General features: G+C 45.5%; 2 protein-coding genes and 1 long non-coding RNA gene across 3 annotated transcripts in view; 1 reads left to right on the forward strand and 2 right to left on the reverse strand.

Moving 5' to 3' along the window:
• Positions 1-284: 284 nt before the first annotated feature.
• Positions 285-7,983, reverse strand: LOC134165519 (uncharacterized). Its single transcript, XR_009965567.1, has 2 exons — positions 7,805-7,983; positions 285-3,130 (listed from the first exon to the last, which is right to left on the reverse strand). It is a non-coding gene; the product is annotated as an uncharacterized LOC134165519 (long non-coding RNA).
• On the forward strand, positions 5,677-9,083 carry CENPV (centromere protein V). The gene is given in 6 exon segments (XM_062622379.1): positions 5,677-5,792; positions 5,794-6,138; positions 7,040-7,138; positions 7,934-8,003; positions 8,378-8,492; positions 8,819-9,083. Coding segments are annotated over 6 exon segments (855 nt in total). The 5' UTR covers positions 5,677-5,691; the 3' UTR covers positions 8,944-9,083.
• Positions 9,084-10,148: 1,065 nt separating this feature from the next.
• Positions 10,149-21,120, reverse strand: part of PIGL (phosphatidylinositol glycan anchor biosynthesis class L) — a 56,852-nt gene continuing 45,880 nt past the window's right edge. Inside the window, exons 5-7 of the mRNA XM_062622380.1 lie at positions 15,584-15,615; positions 11,417-11,550; positions 10,149-10,736 (exon numbers count right to left, since the gene is read on the reverse strand). Of these exons, the coding sequence (XP_062478364.1) occupies positions 10,638-10,736; positions 11,417-11,550; positions 15,584-15,615 (265 nt within the window). The 3' untranslated portion in view covers positions 10,149-10,637. The remainder of the gene's footprint in view (positions 10,737-11,416; positions 11,551-15,583; positions 15,616-21,120) is intronic.

The raw sequence follows: 21,120 nt of genomic DNA on the forward strand, positions 1-21,120 counted from the left end.
CAAAAAGGCTTTTATGTGGCAGTGTTTTATCTGCTGCTAGCCTGTCAGTGAAGCCAGATGAACTTGCTTAAATCCTCCACTCACAAAGCGTAAGCACGTGTGTGAACGGCAATATTCAGTACACAGCTACTTTGTTTTCCCCTTAATAAAACCTAAAAGACAACCAAACCCACTAAAAAACCCTTAACAACAACAAACTTCTTCTGTTTTCCTTTCTCCTGACAGGGCTTGTGTCTGCCAATACCTCCTGGTTTGCAGTAAAAAAGAATAAATCATCCCAACAAAACTATTCGCAATGTATTCACAGGAAGAGGGGAAAATGGTTAACTGCAAAGTTTAGAGATGGCTCCATGGCAATAACCAACCTTGGGAATACTATCCAGTGACATAAATTTAGGACAGAAGGCAATATCAGATTTAGGCAATAGCACATTTGTTTTCTTTATGCTGCCATTTTTGCTCAGTGTTTCCAATACCTTTGTTTGGTTTGCCTGGTGCCAGGGTGACTAAAGGCTTGTTCCACAGCTGGCCTGCATATCCCACACACTGCTCTGGGAACCATGTTCCAAAGCCAAACAAGATCATGGAGTCCTGAGAGGAAGGCCAGAGTAACTAAAACTTACAAATGTGAAAGGCCACATCTTGTATGTGTTAAACTGGAGATTAACAGGCTAAGAAGTCTGGCCTGCGTTTCAGCACATCAGACTTGCATTAAGGTTTTTAGTGTGCAGGTCCTTGCTTTTTAATGTCCCTCTAAATGGAGAAGGAGAAAAAAGAAATTTCTTTTTTTTTCCCCTTTATGTGTAAACCAGAAAACACAGGAGCTTTCCCTTGTATTTTCCAAGTATGGCTAAATCCTATGACCCGTCTGCTTTCAGTATGGTTGTTCTGTTTCTGTGTAAGTATTCAAATCAACAGATCAGAATAAAATTCCACCAGATGGGCCTGCCATGGGTAATTGTTTAAATACCTTCTTAATAATGGCTCCTGAAAAATCCATTCTTCAGGGAAATGACGTTATCCTAAGCAAGCGCAGGCAGCAACATGCTGACATCGAACACAGGCTCATACTTTTAGACAATTATGGTTTAAATTCATCAATTTCATGTAAAAAGCCTCATTATTTTCCCCAGTTATCCCTCTGTCAAAAGAGATAAACAAAGAGTCAGGCTTTGTGCATGCAGCTCCTGGGCCCAGCAGAATTAAACTAATCTCCATAGCCTGTAGGCAGTGTACTCCACACAGGCCACCATTCTGCAGCCTCTACTGATTGGATTCATTTAATTCTCCTAATTATTAATCTTCAGTAGCCATCTATGTGCCTGTATGGAGCCCACCTCTTTTGTTTCTGGGTAGGGGGTGGGCTGAATACAGAAAGCTTCTTAAATGACTCTTTTCCCGTCCCTTGATATTTTCTCTGTAGTAAACTCATGTCCTGAATGTTTCACACCTAGTATCTGCATAGATTCCTTAACACTATTTCAAAGATAATTATTACCAAATTGAAAGCTACTTCTTTTTAAAGTCAGAATGCAGTGTTTCTATATTGTGGGCCAGATTCTGCCTTATTTTCACACATTATATGTACAGAACAATCTCCTAGGCTGGAGGTCATGCCCCGGTGACTTTGTTTTACTGAATTTCAGCTTTACCTCAGAATTTCTTTAGAAAGTATATTATTACTTGAATTTGCTACAGACACAGGAGATCTGTTTATGTTGTGGTTATACAACATAAATACAAAGTCTATAAGGTACACACCACTATGTAGCTCTTGGTGAATAAGAATCATCAAGCAGCTGACTGTGAACTGTATATAAATAAATGCAAAGGTCAATAAAACAGAAATTACCTTGTGACTGGCCTGACTGCACAGGTGGTGCCAGCGGCCTGCAGTTGGGAACACGTATTTCTTTCCAAGTGGTTTCAAAAGTAGGTCATTGGGCACTGGTACAAAGCAACCTACTTTCAGAAGAGAAGTATCTGGAGGTCAAAGAAATGCTTCCAACAAATCTGTAACATTCTAGAACACAAGCTGGGTCTGGGTTTTATGTACACTAATGTCTTAGCAACCACATATCATTTCTAAGTGAGCAATGTCAAATGAAGCAATCTGTTTATCTTTAGTACAAGGCTTTAAGTTGGGACAGCCGGCTAGTCAGGCGATGTGAGTACGTGCAGCCAGGTCAGTTCTGTTCCTTTGTTCAGATAAAAATAGGGCTACTTGCCACAGGGAAAAAAAACCCACAATGTATATTCTTACAGTATTACCTACCTCAGACGTCTCTCACTGTGTATGACACCAGATAATTATATTCATCTATTTACAGTTGTGGAGATAAATATTTTCTTCCCAAACCTGTATCTCTGCAATAAAGCCTGATCTTTGCTGAAGTTCCAGCCACAAGACAAACAGGGCTGTGGCATGTTACTGCTTGTCCTTGTCCTGCCAAGCTCAAGGGTTACAAAAATAGTGAGTCACAAGCCAAAGTACTGTAAGATTGAGTGTAATATTATGAGATTACCAAAAAAAGACAACCATCCGAGGTTTGGTTTTTAAGCCTTATGCTAAAAATACCTTAAATAAACAAAGTTTTTAATAAGCTACCAACTTCAGAAGATGAAATCTTAAGAAAAACAAACAGATACCCAGATCTGTAGTAAAAAGAGAAGAATCAGCAATACTCCTCTATTACCCTGTTTGTTTAAAGGATATTTTGACTTTGCAGGACACACAGGACACAGCTTTATGATCTGTGCTGCCACAATAAATAGGCTTGGGCACGTCTTTCTCTGTAGATCTAAATGACCCCAAGGAACATGTGGCAATTGTCTACGCTGTTGATGTGAGGAGACTTCTAAAGGGCGTTTTATGAGGATGCCATCACAGGTTTGTGTCTGCATGTCACACCAGTGAAAGCAACAATCAATAATAAGGTCTATTCTAAAAATTACTTGTCTGCATCTTTTTTTTTTCCAGTCTGCCTCCTGCCTGCGAGTCTTTTGGATCTGATCCAAGCTGCACTGCAGTGAAGGAGCTCTCTTTGTTCATGTTCCCTCTGCTGCATCTGAGCCCACTGAGCATGTGGTTTCTAGGGTGAGGTTTTTCAGCAGGATAGCAAAGAAGCACCTTGAAAAACAAAACAACAGAAAGACAGAAGAAATAGGTCTTAACCCACTGTTAATCATTATCGGCGTGTTTCAACAGAACCTCTGTGACAGTGAACAAAAACCAATACTGCCAAGTCAGTCTGAATAGCCTGCATCCAGTGGCCTAGGGGTGATAACCTGTATTCTGTTTTCAGATCCAGCCTAGATCCCTTGATGGGGAGGGGAATGTGCAGAATTCTTCCTCCTCAACAGGAAGACTAAAATCCAAGCACTGACATTTTTCTCCCCTGCACAAACTATACAGTTTTAACTACTTCAGTTCTATGAAATGTGGTGTGAGCTATATACTACTTCTAGTTCCCTGCTTACTAGATGAAAAGCATCCACAGTAACCAGTTCTCTTTAACCCACAAACATGTAGCTGCCTTTGCAATGAAAATGCCCTTGCAGACAGAATCTCAATGGGGGCTGCAAGCCAGCTCTGCAGAGCTGAGTCATTGTTACACAAGCAGGGCTAGGCTGGCACGGAAAAACACCTTTGTACTTCAACATTAAACCACGTCAGCTGTTGAACTCTAGTATCACAAGATACTTAAAGAAAACAAACTGATTTACTGGACTTTTCCTCATCTTTCTGAATGCTTCCTTCTCCACAACCATTCTTCATCAAGCTACTGACTTCTACTGAAGTATGGCAAACACTGCATCAGATTTGGCAGTAATGTATCAGGAGAGCTGTTGAGTCTTCAGGCACTGGGTAACACCGGCCCCCCAGGTACACCGACAATACCTTACGCAACCACTGAAATGCAGGGCTTGTAAATCCAAATACCAGTGAAATTTGTCATGAGCCAGAGATCCCCTATAAAGCTCTTGAACTGGTTATTTATGTGAGACCCAGTTTTGAGCTCTAAGAGTCCTTTGTAATAAAATATGATACAAATAAAAAAGCAGAAAGAATTTCTTTACTGCAGCCTTCTGAAACAAAGCTGCATTTTGTTCTTCCATTTCTGTCTCCTAGTTCTTTATCCTGAAATGTTACAGTGGAAACAGAATTCAGCTTCTCAGAATGCTTCCTACATTTAAAATATGCTGAACTAATTGCACAGGAGCAGAGAGGGATAGATTTGCAGCTATGACATGGCCTGCACATCACTTTTGCCACTGGAACTGCTTTTTGAGAGCATACAAGTGCCAGTGCCTCCTGTATTGCAGAGAGGAGGTAATTTGTGTGAGCTGATTGCTAATGAACTCCTAAAATATGTTCTTTCAGTTCAGTGTAGTTTAGTGTTTTTAGGAAAGGACTGACCATGTAGGCTCAAACTTGAAACTGCCATACCCTGCACTGACAGCACATGACTCCATGATGCAAACTGCACAGGCTCAGTTTCGGCTCATGGTCTCCAGTTTCACCTCAGTGACTTTTCTTCCCAAAATACAAGGTGACTAACATGAACTTTAGGGTGACTAAAGGTCTGGGAGTGGCCCAGCTCAGGCGCTACAGATAAACATGCTGGCGTGGACCAGGATTTGTCACATACAGCATATTAAAATGGTTCCATAAGGATGAGTAACGAGAACAGAGGTTCACATGAGAAATAACAGGAAATTGTAACTCAGCACCTTTCCTGTCATCAGAGGAGAGAGGTGCTGAGCGACAGGGTTGTTACGTGAGTCCTGGTATGTGCCATCTCAGGAGGCAGCCTACACACTGCAGTCGTGTGTTTTTAAAGCTGTTATCCAGACCTGATGCTGCTTCATTCATTGCTGTCCAGTTGCTTTGCTGTATTCCTGGCTGAGACATGATCCGTCAGTGCCTCTTCCACCCCACAACCAGCTGTCAGCTCACATGTTGACAGCTTTCCCTGTTCCCCTTCCTGAGAAGAGCAAGACATTCAGTTCTGTTGAAATTCCCTGTGCTGGGCACAAAGCCTCATCCTTGGAGTGACGGGGTTCTTTTCCCCCAACAAAATGTGACTTGGACAAGTTTTGTGGTTTTCCCCTGCATTGAATAATTTTACTTGAGAAGCAGCACTGTCTTCTAGATGTTCAAGAATAACCTTTTCTAAGACAGTTACCACTAGAGGAGAGCTTTCATGTTTTCCTAAGCTGTTTTTGGGGGAGAAGTGGGGTGGTTTTTATTTGTTTCTTTGTTTTAATGGTATGTACTATCTAACCTAAACTACCCTATGATTCTACAATCTTGATTGTTCTCCTTTTCTATCATCCTTTGATGACAGAACTTGTGAAAGGTCATCTAGTGGGAATCATGTTAGAACCTGTTTCTCTGCAAAGCTGCAGTAATGATTTCCAATTTTAGGAAGGACTAGCCACACTTTTGAAGGCACATCTTGATGCACCACAGTACTGCTCACCAGCAGTCTTATTCCTAGCCAAGGGTGGGCACGTAAAAGGGATGTGCAACAGTGCGCTTCCAGTCACAGAATCAGAGAGCGGTTTGTGCTGGAAGGGACCTTACAGCTCCTCCAGCTCCAGCCCCTGCCACGGGCAGGGACACCTTCCACCAGAGCAGCTTGCTCCAAGCCCCTGTGTCCAACCTGGCCTTGAACACTGCCAGGGATGGGGCAGCCACAGCTTCTCTGGGCACCCTGTGCCAGCGCCTCAGCACCCTCACAGGGAAGAGCTTCTGCCTAAGAGCTCATCTCAGTCTCCCCTCTGGCAGCTTAGAGTCCCTCTCCCCGGTCCCCCTCCCGGTCACGCTGCGCGGCGTTGCGGCGCCCCCTGGCGGGCGCGGCGCGCCCCGTCTCTGCGGCGCATGGGGCGGCTCAGGGCGGCCAGCGCTCGGCGGTCCCGGCGGGGCAGCGCCGCCGCCAGCCCCTCCGCGGGCTCGGCCCGCAGCGGCAGCGGGAAGGCGGCGGTCAGTGCCCCGGCCGGTCCGGGGCCGCAGGAACAGCCCCCCGCGCCCGGAGACTTCGATCTCGGGGAGCAGCGCGGGCGCTGGGCCGCGTTCCAGGAGCGGCACCGGCTGAGCTGCGAGGAGGCGGCGCGGCTGCTGCTGGATGCCTTGTGAGTACGGGCCGGACGGCGGTCACTGCCCCGCCACATCACTGCCCTCCCGGCAGCACAGCACTAAACACGGCATCTGGAGAGCTGCAGTGGGGAAGAAGGGGTTGTGGTGTGAGGAGCGGGGGGGCGAAGGCACCGCGGAGAAAGTGGCGTTTTCTGCTAAAGCTCCCTGTGCTTTTGGGCTCTCCCACCAAAAACGCCCTCGGGGGCACCGCGCGGGATGCTGAGGCTCAGCTGCTACATCCCCACCTCAGAGCACAACCCAGCACCTCTGCGCTGTAATCAGTAATGGGCCGGGGGAGTGAAAATCCGAAAGGAAAAGGTTTCTCACTCTCCTTTTGCGCTGGAGCTGGGCTGGCGGCGCTGCCCAGGGACGAGGGAGGTGGCTGGGGGAAGGGGGAAAGCACAAGCTTGACCGTGATGTTCCTCTGCAATTACAGTACCCAACAAAATGCATTTCAGATACCGCGCAGGCTCTCTGTTTTCCCCAGATTTTAAATGGAGGAATTTTAGTAGTGCTGGAGCACTTGTGGGATAATTGTAGGAAGATTCAGTTCCTTGTGGTAGTTTTGCACGGACTCTGGGTCAGCATTTTGCCCTGGTCTCTGGCAGGACAGCACACGTGTTGTATTGCATGTGGACTGTGTTTTCCTTGAACTACTGCTTTTCCTTCCCTTTGCACTATTTTAAGTAAACCAGAAGAGCCATTGCCACAGAGGACCAAAGTCGTCGTCTACGTCATTCTGGGGCATTTTATTAAAACACATCAGAATGGACGTTTTCTGGTGTTCTACAGTTGCTCAAAGCTGAACTGGATCATGTAGCATAAACCTTACTGTTTTCTTGGACAAAACCCCCAAAAATTAGATTGAGAAAACATCTCTGTTGTTTCCCTCTCCAGTGAATACCGGGGTTTGGTCAAGCACACTGGAGGCTGTCACTGTGGAGCAGTCCGCTTTGAGGTCTGGGCTTCAGCAGATCTGCATGTTTTTAACTGCAAGTGAGTGTTTTATGTGCTCCCTATTCTCATGGATGAATATAAGCTCATGTGCTTTTCCAGCCAACACCTTACAGCTAGAAGATGACACAACTGCTTTGAGCTGTTCCTATAGGGTATACCCCTTGATTATGTCCTGATCCAATATGGGATCAGGTGCTACTTCTTTGGGCAGTTCTGGTCTCACAGCCCTGCTCACTGCTCAGGAGAGATCTACAAATATAGGGACTCAACTGCCTGCTTTATGTTTCCTCTCAGTGCAAGTCTGCTCAGAGGACATCAATCCTGTTTTAACATTAACATGAACATCTCTGACCACATGTGCCTCAAACTGCAACCTGGTCTGATTTCAGTAGTAATCCCCCTTTGCCTGCAGGTAGTTTGCTTCTAAGGCACGGGTAGACTTCTGACCCTTTCTTTCTTGTCTGCAAGATAATTCATGGTGGCAAAACTGGCCAAGTCTGCTCTGAAAGATTAAAGGGGTTTCTCAGGCCTAGAAACAAGGCCTAGAGCCTTGTAATGGCTGTTGAAATTGTGTATGTGAATCAAAAATGGCATCTGATGTTTGGTGTAAGGGAACACTTTGTTGGTGTACCTATGTAGGGTCAGTCTAAGTGGGCGTGCTTAGCCAGACGCTACTGATACCACAAGTCCACTGTTGCTGCTTACCTCTGTGATGCGTCCAGGAGCCAGTTTAGCTGTTGGTGGAATTTCTGTTGTCCAGAGGTCTGTGATAGATCTGACTGCAGTCCACAACTTGTCCACTGCTTCTAGAAAGGTCTCTTTTTTCCTTTACAGTTGCAGCATTTGCACAAAGAAACAGAACAGACACTTCATTGTCCCAGCGTCGCGCTTCAAGCTGCTGAAGGTAGAGTAAGAATGCAGTAAGAGCATGCCTGTGAATATGAGCAGGATAAGGCAGTCTCATCAAAGATGCAAGTGGCAGCCAGTTTTCTATCCTAAGTTTGTCTATGCCTGACTGGGGGAAACAGCTGAATTTTATGCTGCCTGGTGTGGGTGTGTGCATCTTACTTAGTGAGCTGATTTCACAGTTCTCAGATTTGACTGTTATGGACATGTGTATATACACGGGTTCAGAAAAGGAGCATGAATACAGAACTCATCTCAAGTAAAGACACAAAGTTGATATTTTAGATTTTGTATTTCTTAGCTACAGACCCGTAGAAAGGAATTAGTACCTCTGCTTGTCTGGAACACTTACACTGCTTTTCATTTGCTCAGGGTGCCGATAATTTGACAACATACACCTTCAACACCCATAGTGCCCAGCACACATTCTGCAAGACCTGTGGTGTACAGAGCTTTTATACTCCTCGTTCTAATCCAGATGGTTATGGTAGGTAGAAAGAGAAAGCTGTGGTAACCAAAAGTAACCATCAAGCAAACCTTGGGTAAAGACTCCATTGGATGCTAACATGACAGCAGTGAGCAGCATGTGTTTTAAGAGTACTAAGTACTAAGCATGCGGAACTGCAGTCTGAACCTGTAGCTCCTCTATAAGTCTTACCTATTGCTGTGTGGGCTTCTTCCCATCTAGGCTCCTCAGATATACAGCAATAGCTGGACTGAGCATTTAGCATTCCCTGAGAAGCCCCATCCAGAGCAGGGCAGGCATCTCCCACACAGGATGTGGATGCAGGTTTCTATGTACTCTTTCTTCAGGAATAGCTCCCCATTGTCTGGATGAGGGCACCGTGCAGACCATTGTCACAGAGGATATCAATGGCAAGGAATGGGAGAAGGCTGTGAAGGAACACAAGACCATCAGAGACATGTCAAAACCCTGACACACTTTTCCAGCAGCTGATGTTGGGGCACTGCTGTGGAACTGTAGCCTGGGCTTTCCTGGGTGAGGCAAAATCAGTTTCTGCATTACTGTTATCTGTTCTCTGTTTCTTAAATAAATCTTTCTATGCTGCCTGTCCCATTCAGTTGTGGCTTTCAATTTTCAAACTACTTCCTTTCCATAAACCCCAGGGCTGCTGTTTTGGTACTTTGTCCTTAGCTGTGCTGAAGTTTAAATCATAATAAACAGAGTAGAAAAAGACAATGAAAAAAATTCTAATCTTTGCTTGTATGGATCTTTCCTGTGTTTCAAGTCTGCCTGATGAAAACATCCTGTGTAAGATAACCTCTTGCTTAGGACATAATGCTAACATACATTGACTTTTCTCCCTTGACTTTAATGAATTGACCATGTATCTAAAAGGGATTTGAAAGAGCTTAGCAGGCTCAGGTTCACTAAAGCATTACACAGGTAACCTAGCTGTATGCAAGAGAGAGGCCACGGAAGTTATTCATGTGATTAAGCACTGTTTTGCCTAAGCCTAGCCTTATTTGTGGTCTTAAGGCTGACTCGGCATATGCTTAGGCACTGACTCATGGCCAGGGAACAGTTCAATACTGTCATACAATGGGCATGTACTTCAGTACAACCAGGAACCAGTTTGTTATCTCAGGAGGAGGATGTGCTCACAGCAGCAGGTCAGGATCTCGCCATTTGGGCTGGATCTTGACTATGCAATGACAAGGTGCATAGATCCAGGAAAGATGCTTCCTGCAGACGTGAGCCCACATGAAGGAGTGCAAAGCCCTACAGAAATGTTGAGTAGTGCTGACTTTGCTCCACAATGACCCCATGTAAACCCAAATCACTAGTAGGCTAAGAAACAAAACCACCGAACGCTGCTTCACTTACCTTTAACATAAAGGGAGAGGATCTCTTAACTCCTGCGCTTCTCTGTTACGTAAGTAGAACAGCTTTTGAAACATCTCTTGCAATTTTTATCTCTGTTCTATAAAAGACCTAGTTACAGTAACTCTTGCACATCATTCTTAGGTCCATTGAGACTCTTGTGAGTTGACTGTGAGCCCCATATTCTGAAGCAATAAATGCTCATGTTGCATGAGGGACACTGCAAAGGTGGAGCCTGCAACACAATGTGTACAAAAGAAGCAGCATTAGCAGCAAAGATCAGTGCAGCTGGAGATATTTGTGTGATTTCTGATGTTTTATTCATAAGATTTGGCTTTTTAAAGTTCAGTCTGAGTAAGACACGTCTGGTGGTTCTAGTTTAATCTCTGGAGATAGCATGGCCTTTGAAAAGTTACTCCTGATACCTGGATTTTACAAAAGCACGAAGAAACAGTTGCCAAGCAGTCCTCACAGCTGTATCCTCCTGGGGAATAACAGTTTGTGCCATATCTTCTCTAATGCAGGATACTCCTGTATTAGGTTAATCTGAATTTCTTACTCTATTTAAGCTTCGACAGTGAGTAGCTGTTAAACCCTGTTTATCTCAATGTATCAGGTAACAAGATATTCAGAAGGAAGTTTACACAGTCTGTTTTTTGTAGTCTGAATGAATGTTACACAAAGAGAATCCCATCCTCTTCAGCACATCACAGGTGAGCTTGATTTAATCCTAGGTCTGGTCTGGTCTTTTTTTCACTCATTCTTTCACTCCTGAAGTTGTCCTGGTCACAGAAAGCGCAGTGAATTGATCACCATATAACGTGAGAAGAGCATATAGATGTGGCGAAACCAGAGGAGCTGGCTGCGATGACACCTCATTGCTCTCTAGAAGGAAGAATAGTTGGGAAAGCATTACAAGAACCTTCCAGACCTAACATGAAGGCAGTTTCCCAGGCCTCCTGTGAGGTTCACTGCCAGCTTATAGGACAGCCTGTGTTCAGTGAGTAGTAGGGAAGAAGTAGTGGGAAGTAGAAAGCTGTCTACTTTATGGGGTTAAAGAGTGGGGAGAGCCCTCTCCACCCCTATGTTGCTGGTGTGGTGCTGCCTTGTGTTCAGAGGGGTCCTGCTATCAGCTGCAGGTCGGTGCTGTGACAGTTCCTTTGTCACATGTAGTTCCTCCTCCCTATGTGATCTCACGCCTGGGTGTTCACATGCTGGGGAGGCAGAAACTGATAGGTGTGCATCTGAGAACACTTTGCATGCTGCTTCCGATCATACACTGCCAGCTGAAACTTCATCTATTTATAGTACACAGCTTAGAAAGGTCACATGTCAGAAACAAAACCCACAAGGGAATAACACTGCCTTTATCAGAGCAGTTTCCATATGTAACTCTATCATTTGGCAGCCTCAAAAGCAGGAAAGTTCTGTCATTTGTGGATTAACAGGACTGTCTGCTGGGCAAATACTTTAATGCTATGGAAGGGGAGCTAATCAGATTCCAATATGTGGGACTGTGCTCTAAATGTGTGAGATAGCTGTGTGAAACAGGTACCATGTCTCACCTTGGCTTGTTCAGTCTCCTCCTCTGTGAGTATGAAGAGTGCATCATGGGGCAGGAGGTAGGAAACGGGTACATCCAGGATGGAGATGTACTTCCGGAAGATACTGACTGATTCCAGCACGAGCACACGGCACCCTAGACACAAAAAGAGAATAAATACTTCAAAACAACAGTATTGTTGTAAGATGCCCACCTCTGCAGGCTCAACAGGTCTCTGCAGCCTGCCCTATACTGCTGGCCATGGGGATCCTTTCTGTGCAAAAGGGAACATCTATGACCATTTGTACTGGATCTTGCTGTGTATAGAAACTTGCTGACTACAGAAAACAACACTAGCTTTGAATACCAGAGGGTTTTGGTTGGTTTGGGTTTTTTGTTTTTTTTTTTGGTTGGTTTTGTTTTGCTTATAATTTCAATTATTCCTATGTAGTTAAAGGAAAAGCAGAGTTGACTCTGAGTACTGGCACTTATCTCATGGGCATTTCAAACAGCAGTTTGTGGTTCAGCTACACAAAAAAAATAAATAAAAATTCCTCTTTTTACTCCAATACTTAGCTACAGCAAAAATACCCACAAGATTCAGGAATGGCTGTATCAAATATTAACTTAGGCTGTTACACTTTAGCAGAGCTCCAGAACTCACTGTTCAATGTCTGTGATTAAGCAGATGAAGGTAACATGTATAAAGATTCTAGTGAGTGGAATTTTTTTTTTGTTTTAAAGAGCCCTTTGAACTCACAAGCTAACTGCTGTGCTCGCATCTAACATTGCTAAAGCACAAAGCAAACTGGTGGTGCTCAGACACCTCTTGGCCCCAATATGTACGCAGGACTTGTGTCCTGCTAAGGGAAAAGAGTCTCCAGGACAGGGGCAGAAGCAAACATCACTGGCACTTCCATCCGGCCAAACTCTGGCACGAGCGTGCGCTGTGCCAGGAAGCAGAGGAAAAGCCCTCCTGCATCTGCTGGAGACTTGCTGCAAGCCCGGCCTGCCAGGAGCTGCCGGGAGATGGCGGTGTCCGCCAGCAGCGGGGCAGCCAGGACCCACAACCGCTTCACTTGCCTAGGCTGGGATCAGGCCGAGATCCCTTTTGGCACCCCTCTACGTTGAAGACCCTCCTGTCTTACACATGTCAGTATCGTGTCCTACTGCAGGTCAGCCATCCAACCCTTGCAAGGTCATGGTGCCCGTCCACGCAGAGCAGCAGCTGTGCGGTGCCATCTGGAAGGAGCGATGGCTCTGCCAAGCTCCCTGGAGTCTCTCAGGGGACGTGCAGGAATGCTGGCAGCTGTGTGACTAGCATGGCCTGTGCCACTTCCTGACTGTGAGCCTGAGCTCCCATCTTGCTCATGGTCCTCCTTGACAAGTGACAGACGAGCAGTTGCTGTCTAGCTGCCCTAAGGTTTCATCTTGCTATTGCAGAGGATGCTCTGCAGTGACAAGCATTGCAGTTGAACACAAAGTGTCCAGACAGCTCTATTAATCCCACTAAAGATGTTTCTTATTCCCAAGTAGAAAACTCAGAAGCAAGCTTGTGATATGCTAGGAGCAGAGGAACCACTCTTCCCTCCTCTGCAGAGATCCCCTGTGCTGCTCAGCAGGCCCAGTATTTTGGTGGGTAGTTTCAGAGAGAATTATCAAGGTACTACACTATGGCACAGAAGCGGAATAGATACAGATCCCTTCCTCTTGCAGTCAGCATTCCCACTATCCACCTGTTTGCTTTTTAGTGCTTACTGGAGAGGACACAGCTAGAGCAAGCATGGGGCAACTGTTAATGGAGCCTGGCTCAGCAATAATGGCTAAAAAAAACCTGCAGGTGATTTCATTGTTCAGTCCGACCTCCTGAGCCCCATCAGTCAGCTCAGGTGAAGCAATAGCATTCCAGCCTCACAAAGTGAAGGGCACTGTAAGAGTGTTCTGTGTCAGTGATATGACAAGGATCTCCATATGCTGACAGAAAGGCTGCTCCACACGGGAACATGAGATGAAATGAAGCAAGGAAGGAATGTACAGTCCAGGGAGAGATGGAAAAGGGTTCAGAGAAGCAGGCTGCTCCCTGCCAGGCAGGGTAAGAGAAGTGCTGCCATTGATGAGTCTAGTCCTTTGACACCAGCAGGTGAAGCTTCTCAGAGCCTGTTGTGACTGTGACCTGGGCAGGATGGGATTAACAGTGTAATACAACCTCTCTAGCTTGGCAGAAAGAGCAAGATCAATATAGCTAGTGGATTAGGCCCAGAATAGAAGAGCACAGAGCCTGCAGCCTGTTCAGCTTGGTTTTCTACTTCCAAATCCCTTATGCAGCAAGCATGCCTAGAATGAGAAGATCAGTAGCAGATCTGTGGGTGCTAAAAGCTTGCCCTGCTCCTGACAGACGTTAACACACCTATTCTTTTGGAAGAGCACTGGTTGTAGCTGGATGGGGCCAGTAGCAGGGGTGGATGCACACCAGCAGCTGTCCAGCGTCTTAAAACAAGCCTCTGTGCTTGTGCCTGGTCTGGAGAACTTGATTGCAGATTATAAAAAGCCTGTTGTGTTTATGCTGGCTAAAGGCATTAGAAAGCAAAGCAGGATATTTAGGGTGCTCATCTGCATATCACTGAGGCAGTGCAAGGCTTAGCTGGCTTTTGCATTTGCAGGGAGATTTTTTGTGGATTCCCTGATCACGTGGGCTTACACAAGCTCACCCACAAACAATTCCCTCTTCCTAACAGGAAAGCAGCACATTTCCATGGCCTGAACACGGCTTTCAGCTCTATCCAGGTAGCCTCAATCCCAGCATCACTCTTGTTTCATTAAACCCCTCGGATGCACAGCCCTGCATGCCTGCCAGATCGAATTATAAATACTGGGAATTTCAATGAGACTGGAACTATATTTGGAAAGGCTTAGTGTAAGCAGCAGCATGGGAGCTCCCCGTTCCTTTGGCATTTGTAGGTCATGTCAGATGTGATGTAATCAGAGCAGCAAAGCTTTCACATAGCTTCAGGAGTCTCTTGAAGCTGCTAGAGAAAGGGAAATGTCTATAAACCAATCTGAGGCACAGCCCATATTCTGGACCACAGTTTATCTAACAAACCTGCATGAACAGCATATGAAGGTGGTTCAGTCTAGACAAGGCCTGACATCTAGCAGTGTCATCTACCACTGCAGTTCCTTATTCTTTCGCTGTACTGCACACAGCATACACAGAGCTCTTTCCTGCATCCCAAAGCTGAATAAAGGAAAGGTCCTAGGAAAGAAGCTGACATTAATATTCCTCTTTCATAGATGGGGAGAATTGAAGAGGCTGGACTCAGAACCCAGTTAAAGGGCACTCTGCCATCTTGGCTTACACTCTCTCCATCAAACCTGAGTGTGCAATTTGCTGCTAGCAGGGCATTAAAATTGATTTGCTGTGGCACATTCAAATCCTATAATGATTCAGGAATTAGCAGTAAAGAATCACAGCCTGGATGACTGCTGAGGGAGCAGGAGGTTGACTGGGTGGGCCTGGTTGAGCCACCTTCCTATGCTGTCCAAACAGCTGCCAGCTTTGTGCTTAAACTAGTTCCACAAATTTGTCCCTGAGTCAGGCACTGTTTGCTAGAGATAAGGGCTGCAGATCTGCTCAGAGACAGCAGCCAGAAAAGGGGGATGGGAGCAACCTGCTTCTGTACTTTGCTTCTTTCTTTTCGCTACTTGTGCAGTTTCTCAGACATACTTGCTGGTTTACACATGAGAGAAGCCACTCCAACAATCTGTTGTGCCAATGAAGACTTCAGGTACCTTTCTCATACTGACTACATTTTGATGGTAGCTTAGCTTGGTACATGCAACCATTCTGGGCTGAGCTGGTAATGATTTCTGAGGCCCTTGTAACACACATACACAAAAGCCCCCATGAGAAACCTCTGGGACTGAGCTGAGAGACCTGGAAACAGCACTCATGAGCATGCAAGACAACAAGAGGCAGGGACAGGACAACCCCAAAGGACGGAAAAGTGACTGCAGAAAAGCCTGAGCTGGTGAAAAACTGCAGGCAGATAAAAGGGCAAGGAAGAGTTCAGCTGAAGGTTTCATTTGTATTGCAAATAGATGTGAGTTAGGCAGATGAAAGCCTGGACAGAACATTCATGTAAAGGATTACACATCCAAGAGCCTGCAGGCATGAAGCAATGTCACATACCTTCAGGTAACTTCTGCTCCGAATGCAGGTACCTGTGAATGAAGATACATGGGGGTAAACACTCAGTAAGGTCATTCAGATCCTGAGTTTACTCTGTATGGTAAACCAGCCCTTTTCTCTTAGTAACACACACACATTTACAACAGCTAATCTTATTGGAAAGTTCAGGAGCTGACACTGAATGCACATGTCAGGCAACGTAAGCCTCATCCCTCACACAATTCTGCCATTACTTTCCTTACCCTGGCTGCTGGGACTGAGCACAAACAAGCTCCATAAATCCAGCTCACTCCCAAACTTCTCATGTTGCACTACGGGAAACTGCAAGAGGCTGCCAAAGGTTGCCACCTTGGCAAGGCTCTTCAAAGCCTTGTGTCTGCTGACCAGGGACACTGCCTCAGCTGCAGCTCCTGTTTGGGGACCAGCTTCTTTCTTTCTAACCCTTGCTGGCACTGGGTCATTGGAGAAGCTGCTCTGACCTTTAGCTCACGAAGACTTTGATCCTTTCAAAGACTTTGTCCTGGAGAGGGTCTTTTTACAAGGGCATGTAGTGAGCAACCAAGGGGTAATGGTTTTAGACTGACAGAGGGGAGACTGAGATGAGCTCTTAGGCAGAAGTTCTTCCCTGTGAGGATGGTGAGGCACTGGCACAGGGTGCCCAGAGAAGCTGTGGCTGCCCCATCCTTGGCAGTGTTCAAGGCCAGGTTGGACACAGGGGCTTAGAACAACCTAGTCCAGTGGAAAGTGTCCCTGCCCATGGCAGAGGGTTGGAACTGGACAAGTTTTAGGGTGCCTTCCAATTCAAACCACTCTATGATTCTATAAAGTCTTTGTAGCAAAAATGCATCCCTTGGAAAGAGAATGAGAGGACCAGTGCAGGAGACGTGAGCAGTGATGGTACTTCCACCAAGAAGTGTAAGGAAATGGTCCTGATATGGTGAAGGCATTAGAGGTATTAGCTTCAATTCCTTTTTAATTCTCATGTTTTTCCTGCTCTAGACTGTGGTTCATGGCTTTGGACACTTAAGCTCACATCACTATTTGCATCGCCTCCAGATCTGGCCCATGGTGGGGATGGGAGGAAGCCGGTGTCCAGCAGGTGGCACTCAGAGCTGTCCCACACCCCGGCCAGCTCTTCCGTAGAGAAAAACATCCAAACAATGGAACATTTGCCAAAAGGAGAAAGAAAATAAAAAAAAGAAAAGTTATTTAACCCTGTGTAATATTTAAAGAGATTGTTATCATCTCATAGGGGTGTATTTAACGAGGGGCAATGTGACAGCTCATGTGTAAATCAACTAGGATAAAACATACATTATATGTAAACTGTTGTTTCTCAGTCACTTTCAAACTGGGATTATCTCTGGCTATTGGTTAAGTTCAAGGAAAAGGATTAGCTACACAGGTGTAGACAAAATAGGAAGCACAGAGTAATGAATACTCAAAGCAATTCAAAGCAAAAGTCAAGCCAGAAACATGGGTCATGGCTGAACTCAAACAGCCATCAGAAGACATATGCCTTAAATAGATTCTTCTCCTGCCAATGGTCTCTTCTTCTCCAGAGCCAAAGATCTGCAAGCAATACCCTTTTTACTAAACAATGGCCTTATAATACTGACTTGGCCACCTTCTACCCCACTACTCAAGTCCTACTGTTCTGTCAAAGACTGTTAAATGTTGCCTTGTAAACATTACCAGCAATTTTTTCAGGGGTGGTGGAGGAGGGGAGGAAAGTCTAAGTGTTTCCATTAATGTCTGCTCTGCTCTTCTGCCAGAAGTTTCTTCCCCCACAACTTCAATTTGGCCACCCAAAGAAGTGATTCAGCACTTGGTACAGCTAGCAGGGTGGGAAGTTTTTAAAACAAGCTTGGAGAGATAAAGCAGTGAGTGGTTGTGAAATGTGGCCAACTATCCAAGCCCTAGTGTCTATGCTGGGCGTGCTGCTGTGCCATAGAGGAACCTTCAAAGCACCGACAGCAAATTAGAGGATGTGAAGAGCTGCTCGAGTGAGCTAATAATAACCATTCCTGGCCACTAGAACCAGAAGCAAGGAGAGATCCATATGGAAATGTTTCACCAGGAGCAGAGAGCATCTTCAGCAGGGAAGTTTGATGCAGGAGCAAATTCAGGAGTTTGTGCTTGTATAAAGGTTCAGGGAGACACAAACTGGTTACTGAAAGGTGCTCAAGGCTGTTACCAGGCAGACCTGTCACTGATCTGGAAGAGCAGATATAAGGAAACTGATTCTTTCCTCATGGTTTTTTGTCCTGAGCCAAGCGCTTCAGTACTTGGCAAGGATAAGCACAGAGCTATGGGAATGGACTCCACCCAGCTGAAATGCTCCAGAGGAATTGCAGCCTTGCTTGTTGTATTGCTCAGGCAAGGGATGGCAATGAACTGTGGCTGCAGAGAGCGAAAGGAACACAAAACTCTACCTCCTGCACACGTTCATAAAACTGGCTAATGCTCTCCCAAATCAATCTTCATCTCCCCTCTCCACCCTGCTGGAGCCGTCTCTGTTGGACACTTCCAAGTAGGGGAGAGGTTGCAGCTCTTTGTTGTTGCCATTTTGGGAATGTTGTTTTATAGATTGGACTTGCTGTGGTTTGGGTGAAATGAAAGAGTTTGGCATCAAATCTCAAAGTCAAACACAAACAGGCTCTTTTTCAGGAGCTATTTCCATGCGGTTTTGTTGTTTTTTGATGTTTTTTTTTCTGGGAAGACTTTTTATAAATTCTTTTTAAACATGAAGTGATCCAAGTGGCTTGCTCCCACCTACCCACCAAGTGCCAGAGGCCAGCTATTACAGGGTACCTCTCACTGGACACTCTTTATTATGCCTGTGGTAGGTTCAGATCTACATTTGAAGGAACGCGAGACCCTCTGCAATGAAGAGCTTCAAAAGGCTGTGAGATGTCTGAAGGCACCCACTATTTCTGCACTGCAAGGACTCAGCACCAGCTCCTCCTTCAGGGACCAGCTGCTTTAAAAGCTTTTGCTGTCTGCAGCCAGTGGCTACATCTGCTCAGGAGAAAAATTGAAATGGCCCAACAATCCTCATCCTGCAAACTGCAGAAGTGGGCTAGCTCCCAAATTCCCTGTCTTTACTCAGTCATTCTTAAGGGAAGATGTCAGCAGAGTGGGCAAGTTCCTAAAAGGCACTGACCACTGGTACCATCCCACAATGGTACGAAAGAACAAGTCAAGATGGAGCTGAAAATTCAGTCCTGAGGAACACCGAACTCCTCTGGGGAAGAGAAGGAGGGGGACTGACGCCCTGGTGGGTGGATTATAGTTTTGGTGATGTTCTGTTTGGTGAGAAGTTATTCACTGAAATCAATGACTTCACTCTCCAAATAGTATCCCCTGGCCAAAGGCAAAACCCTTCACTGAACTGACTGAGCTGGCTGCTGCAGAGCACTGGGGAAATACAATTCTGAAGAGCATGGCAAAGAATGGATGTCTTAAAGATGCATTGGGGCTCCATTAGGATCCTAACCTCTAATCAGCCCAATTAATCTGATGAAACAGATGTGAAGGAGGAAGAACAGTCAGTCTCCCAGGAATCACAGAGACATTAGAAGGATATACTTGCCAGATGTTGAATGTTTGCTATCTGGAACATCTCCTCCCTCCCTAACCGGACTTTCGGGCTCCATTTCCATGCACCCTGAACTCCTCTATGTAGCAACATGCAATTTGTAAAACAGTATTCAGGCACCCTGTACTCACGTGTATTGCAGTGGCTAAAGATGGTTCTGCCAGTCAGAAAGGAAGGTGGTGATTCAGAGATCTTCCAGTTGACAGAGCTGCTCTGTGGCTCTCTGCTTTGGTCCCTGCAATGCCTGGGAGAAGATGCAGTGCCACTGCTCCACTAGTAGCCTAGTGAGGATGGGAAGGACATTCCTTGAGGCTGTTTATTTGGGGCACAAAAATTCTTTGGGGGGAATCCCTCCGATGATGGTGCCCTGTGCTCAACTTTATCCTAACGGCTCCCTACAGTATGATAGAAGGGTACTGAATGAACTTCATCAAGTTAAGGAAAGGAGAGAGCAGGGGTGAAGTAATGAGGTAAAATCCAAGACAACATACCCAGCTATTGGATGTGTGCCAGGCATGGAGCAATTCTCTGAGGAGAAGGGACAGAATCTCAAAGGGTAAATGGAGGAGGACTCTTCTGTCTTGGCCTTATAGGGGCAGTTTGGGTGCAATCACAGCCACCACTCCTCAGTTCCCCCTGGGACATTTAAGATCAGTAAAACAAAGTATTAAAAGTGAGCTGGACTGTGACAGGACAGGCTGAAACATAAGATACTGGACCCTGTTATTTCTTCAATTCTCTACTTTGCAGGGAACCTAGAACTTCAGCAGGGGCTAAACAATCCTGAACAAACACATCAGTGACATGGGAAATCCTTTTCCAAGGTAGAGAAATAATTTCTGGGAAAAGGCAAAGGAAATAAAACCAACACCTTACTTTAAAAACATAAATGAGATACCATTCATTTGAAATGCATGGGCTACAGCTGCTGGAGTGAGAGATCAGAGACCCATTCTAGCCTCACACTGTAAGAAGGCATCAAATAAAAATGGGAGATGGGACACCATTCACTGCTAGTCACCCCAAAACCAGCTTCCTCAACACATTGTTAAAGACCTGGCCTTGGAAATTCAACACAAGAACTGTGCTTTGTTGGGATGTAATGCAGCTGGTGGCTTTTGAGAACTCTACCCACAGAGTTGGTGGGATTGGGCTGGACAATGCACTGTTTGTTGTTCCAATATACGTCTTTGAAAACAGCATTTAATCAATCCTCCCCTTCCAGGGAGCCTCAGTGCACCCCTTCTGCTCCGTGCCACATCCCATGGCATTCATAAATGGGGCATTCAGTAGTCAGGCTGTGACAGGTAAGTGCAACAAGGCATTGGTGGCACTCCAGCTGCATCATAATCAGCTCAAGGGTGATAAAGCACTAAGCTCCCAAATATTATCTCTGCACAGTCTCATTTACAACCTGCCACTGAGTTGGTGAATGTTAACAAACATCCTGCAGGACTGAGAAGTGTTTTTCCAAATGGAATTGAGAACAGGCTCAGCTAATGAGTCTTTGATGTAGCCTTTTTATATGGCATCATTGATATAAGTTTTATGGATGCAGTTGCTATAACAACATAATGCACAGTGGTTAAATATAGCAGCTCCTATTTTCCACTCAGTTTGCTCTGCCCTAAGCAGACAAGGACTATTCTTTTCTGTTCTAGCTGGGATGAAATGGATTTGATAACTCACTGAAGAAAAGAAGTGGTACAATCCTTCCTCCCCCTCACAAAGACCATTCCTCTCCACCCTAGGCAAGCAAGCAAACAACAAAACTAGCCCCTCATTTGCCAGGCTACTGGGAGAGGGCTTGTTTAAAATCAAAAATGCACAATGACTCATTCAAAACTAAACCACCTAGATATTACATGTGATCTCTGTGCAAACACTGTCATTTCAAAGTGCGGGAAAGAGGTTCTCAAATATTCCTGTCACGTAG

This window comes from Pezoporus occidentalis, unplaced genomic scaffold (genome assembly GCF_034315485.1).
Source record: "Pezoporus occidentalis ecotype Australia unplaced genomic scaffold, CSIRO_AGI_Poc_V1 ctg241, whole genome shotgun sequence".
In the NCBI taxonomy this organism is placed as follows: domain Eukaryota; kingdom Metazoa; phylum Chordata; class Aves; order Psittaciformes; family Psittacidae; genus Pezoporus; species Pezoporus occidentalis.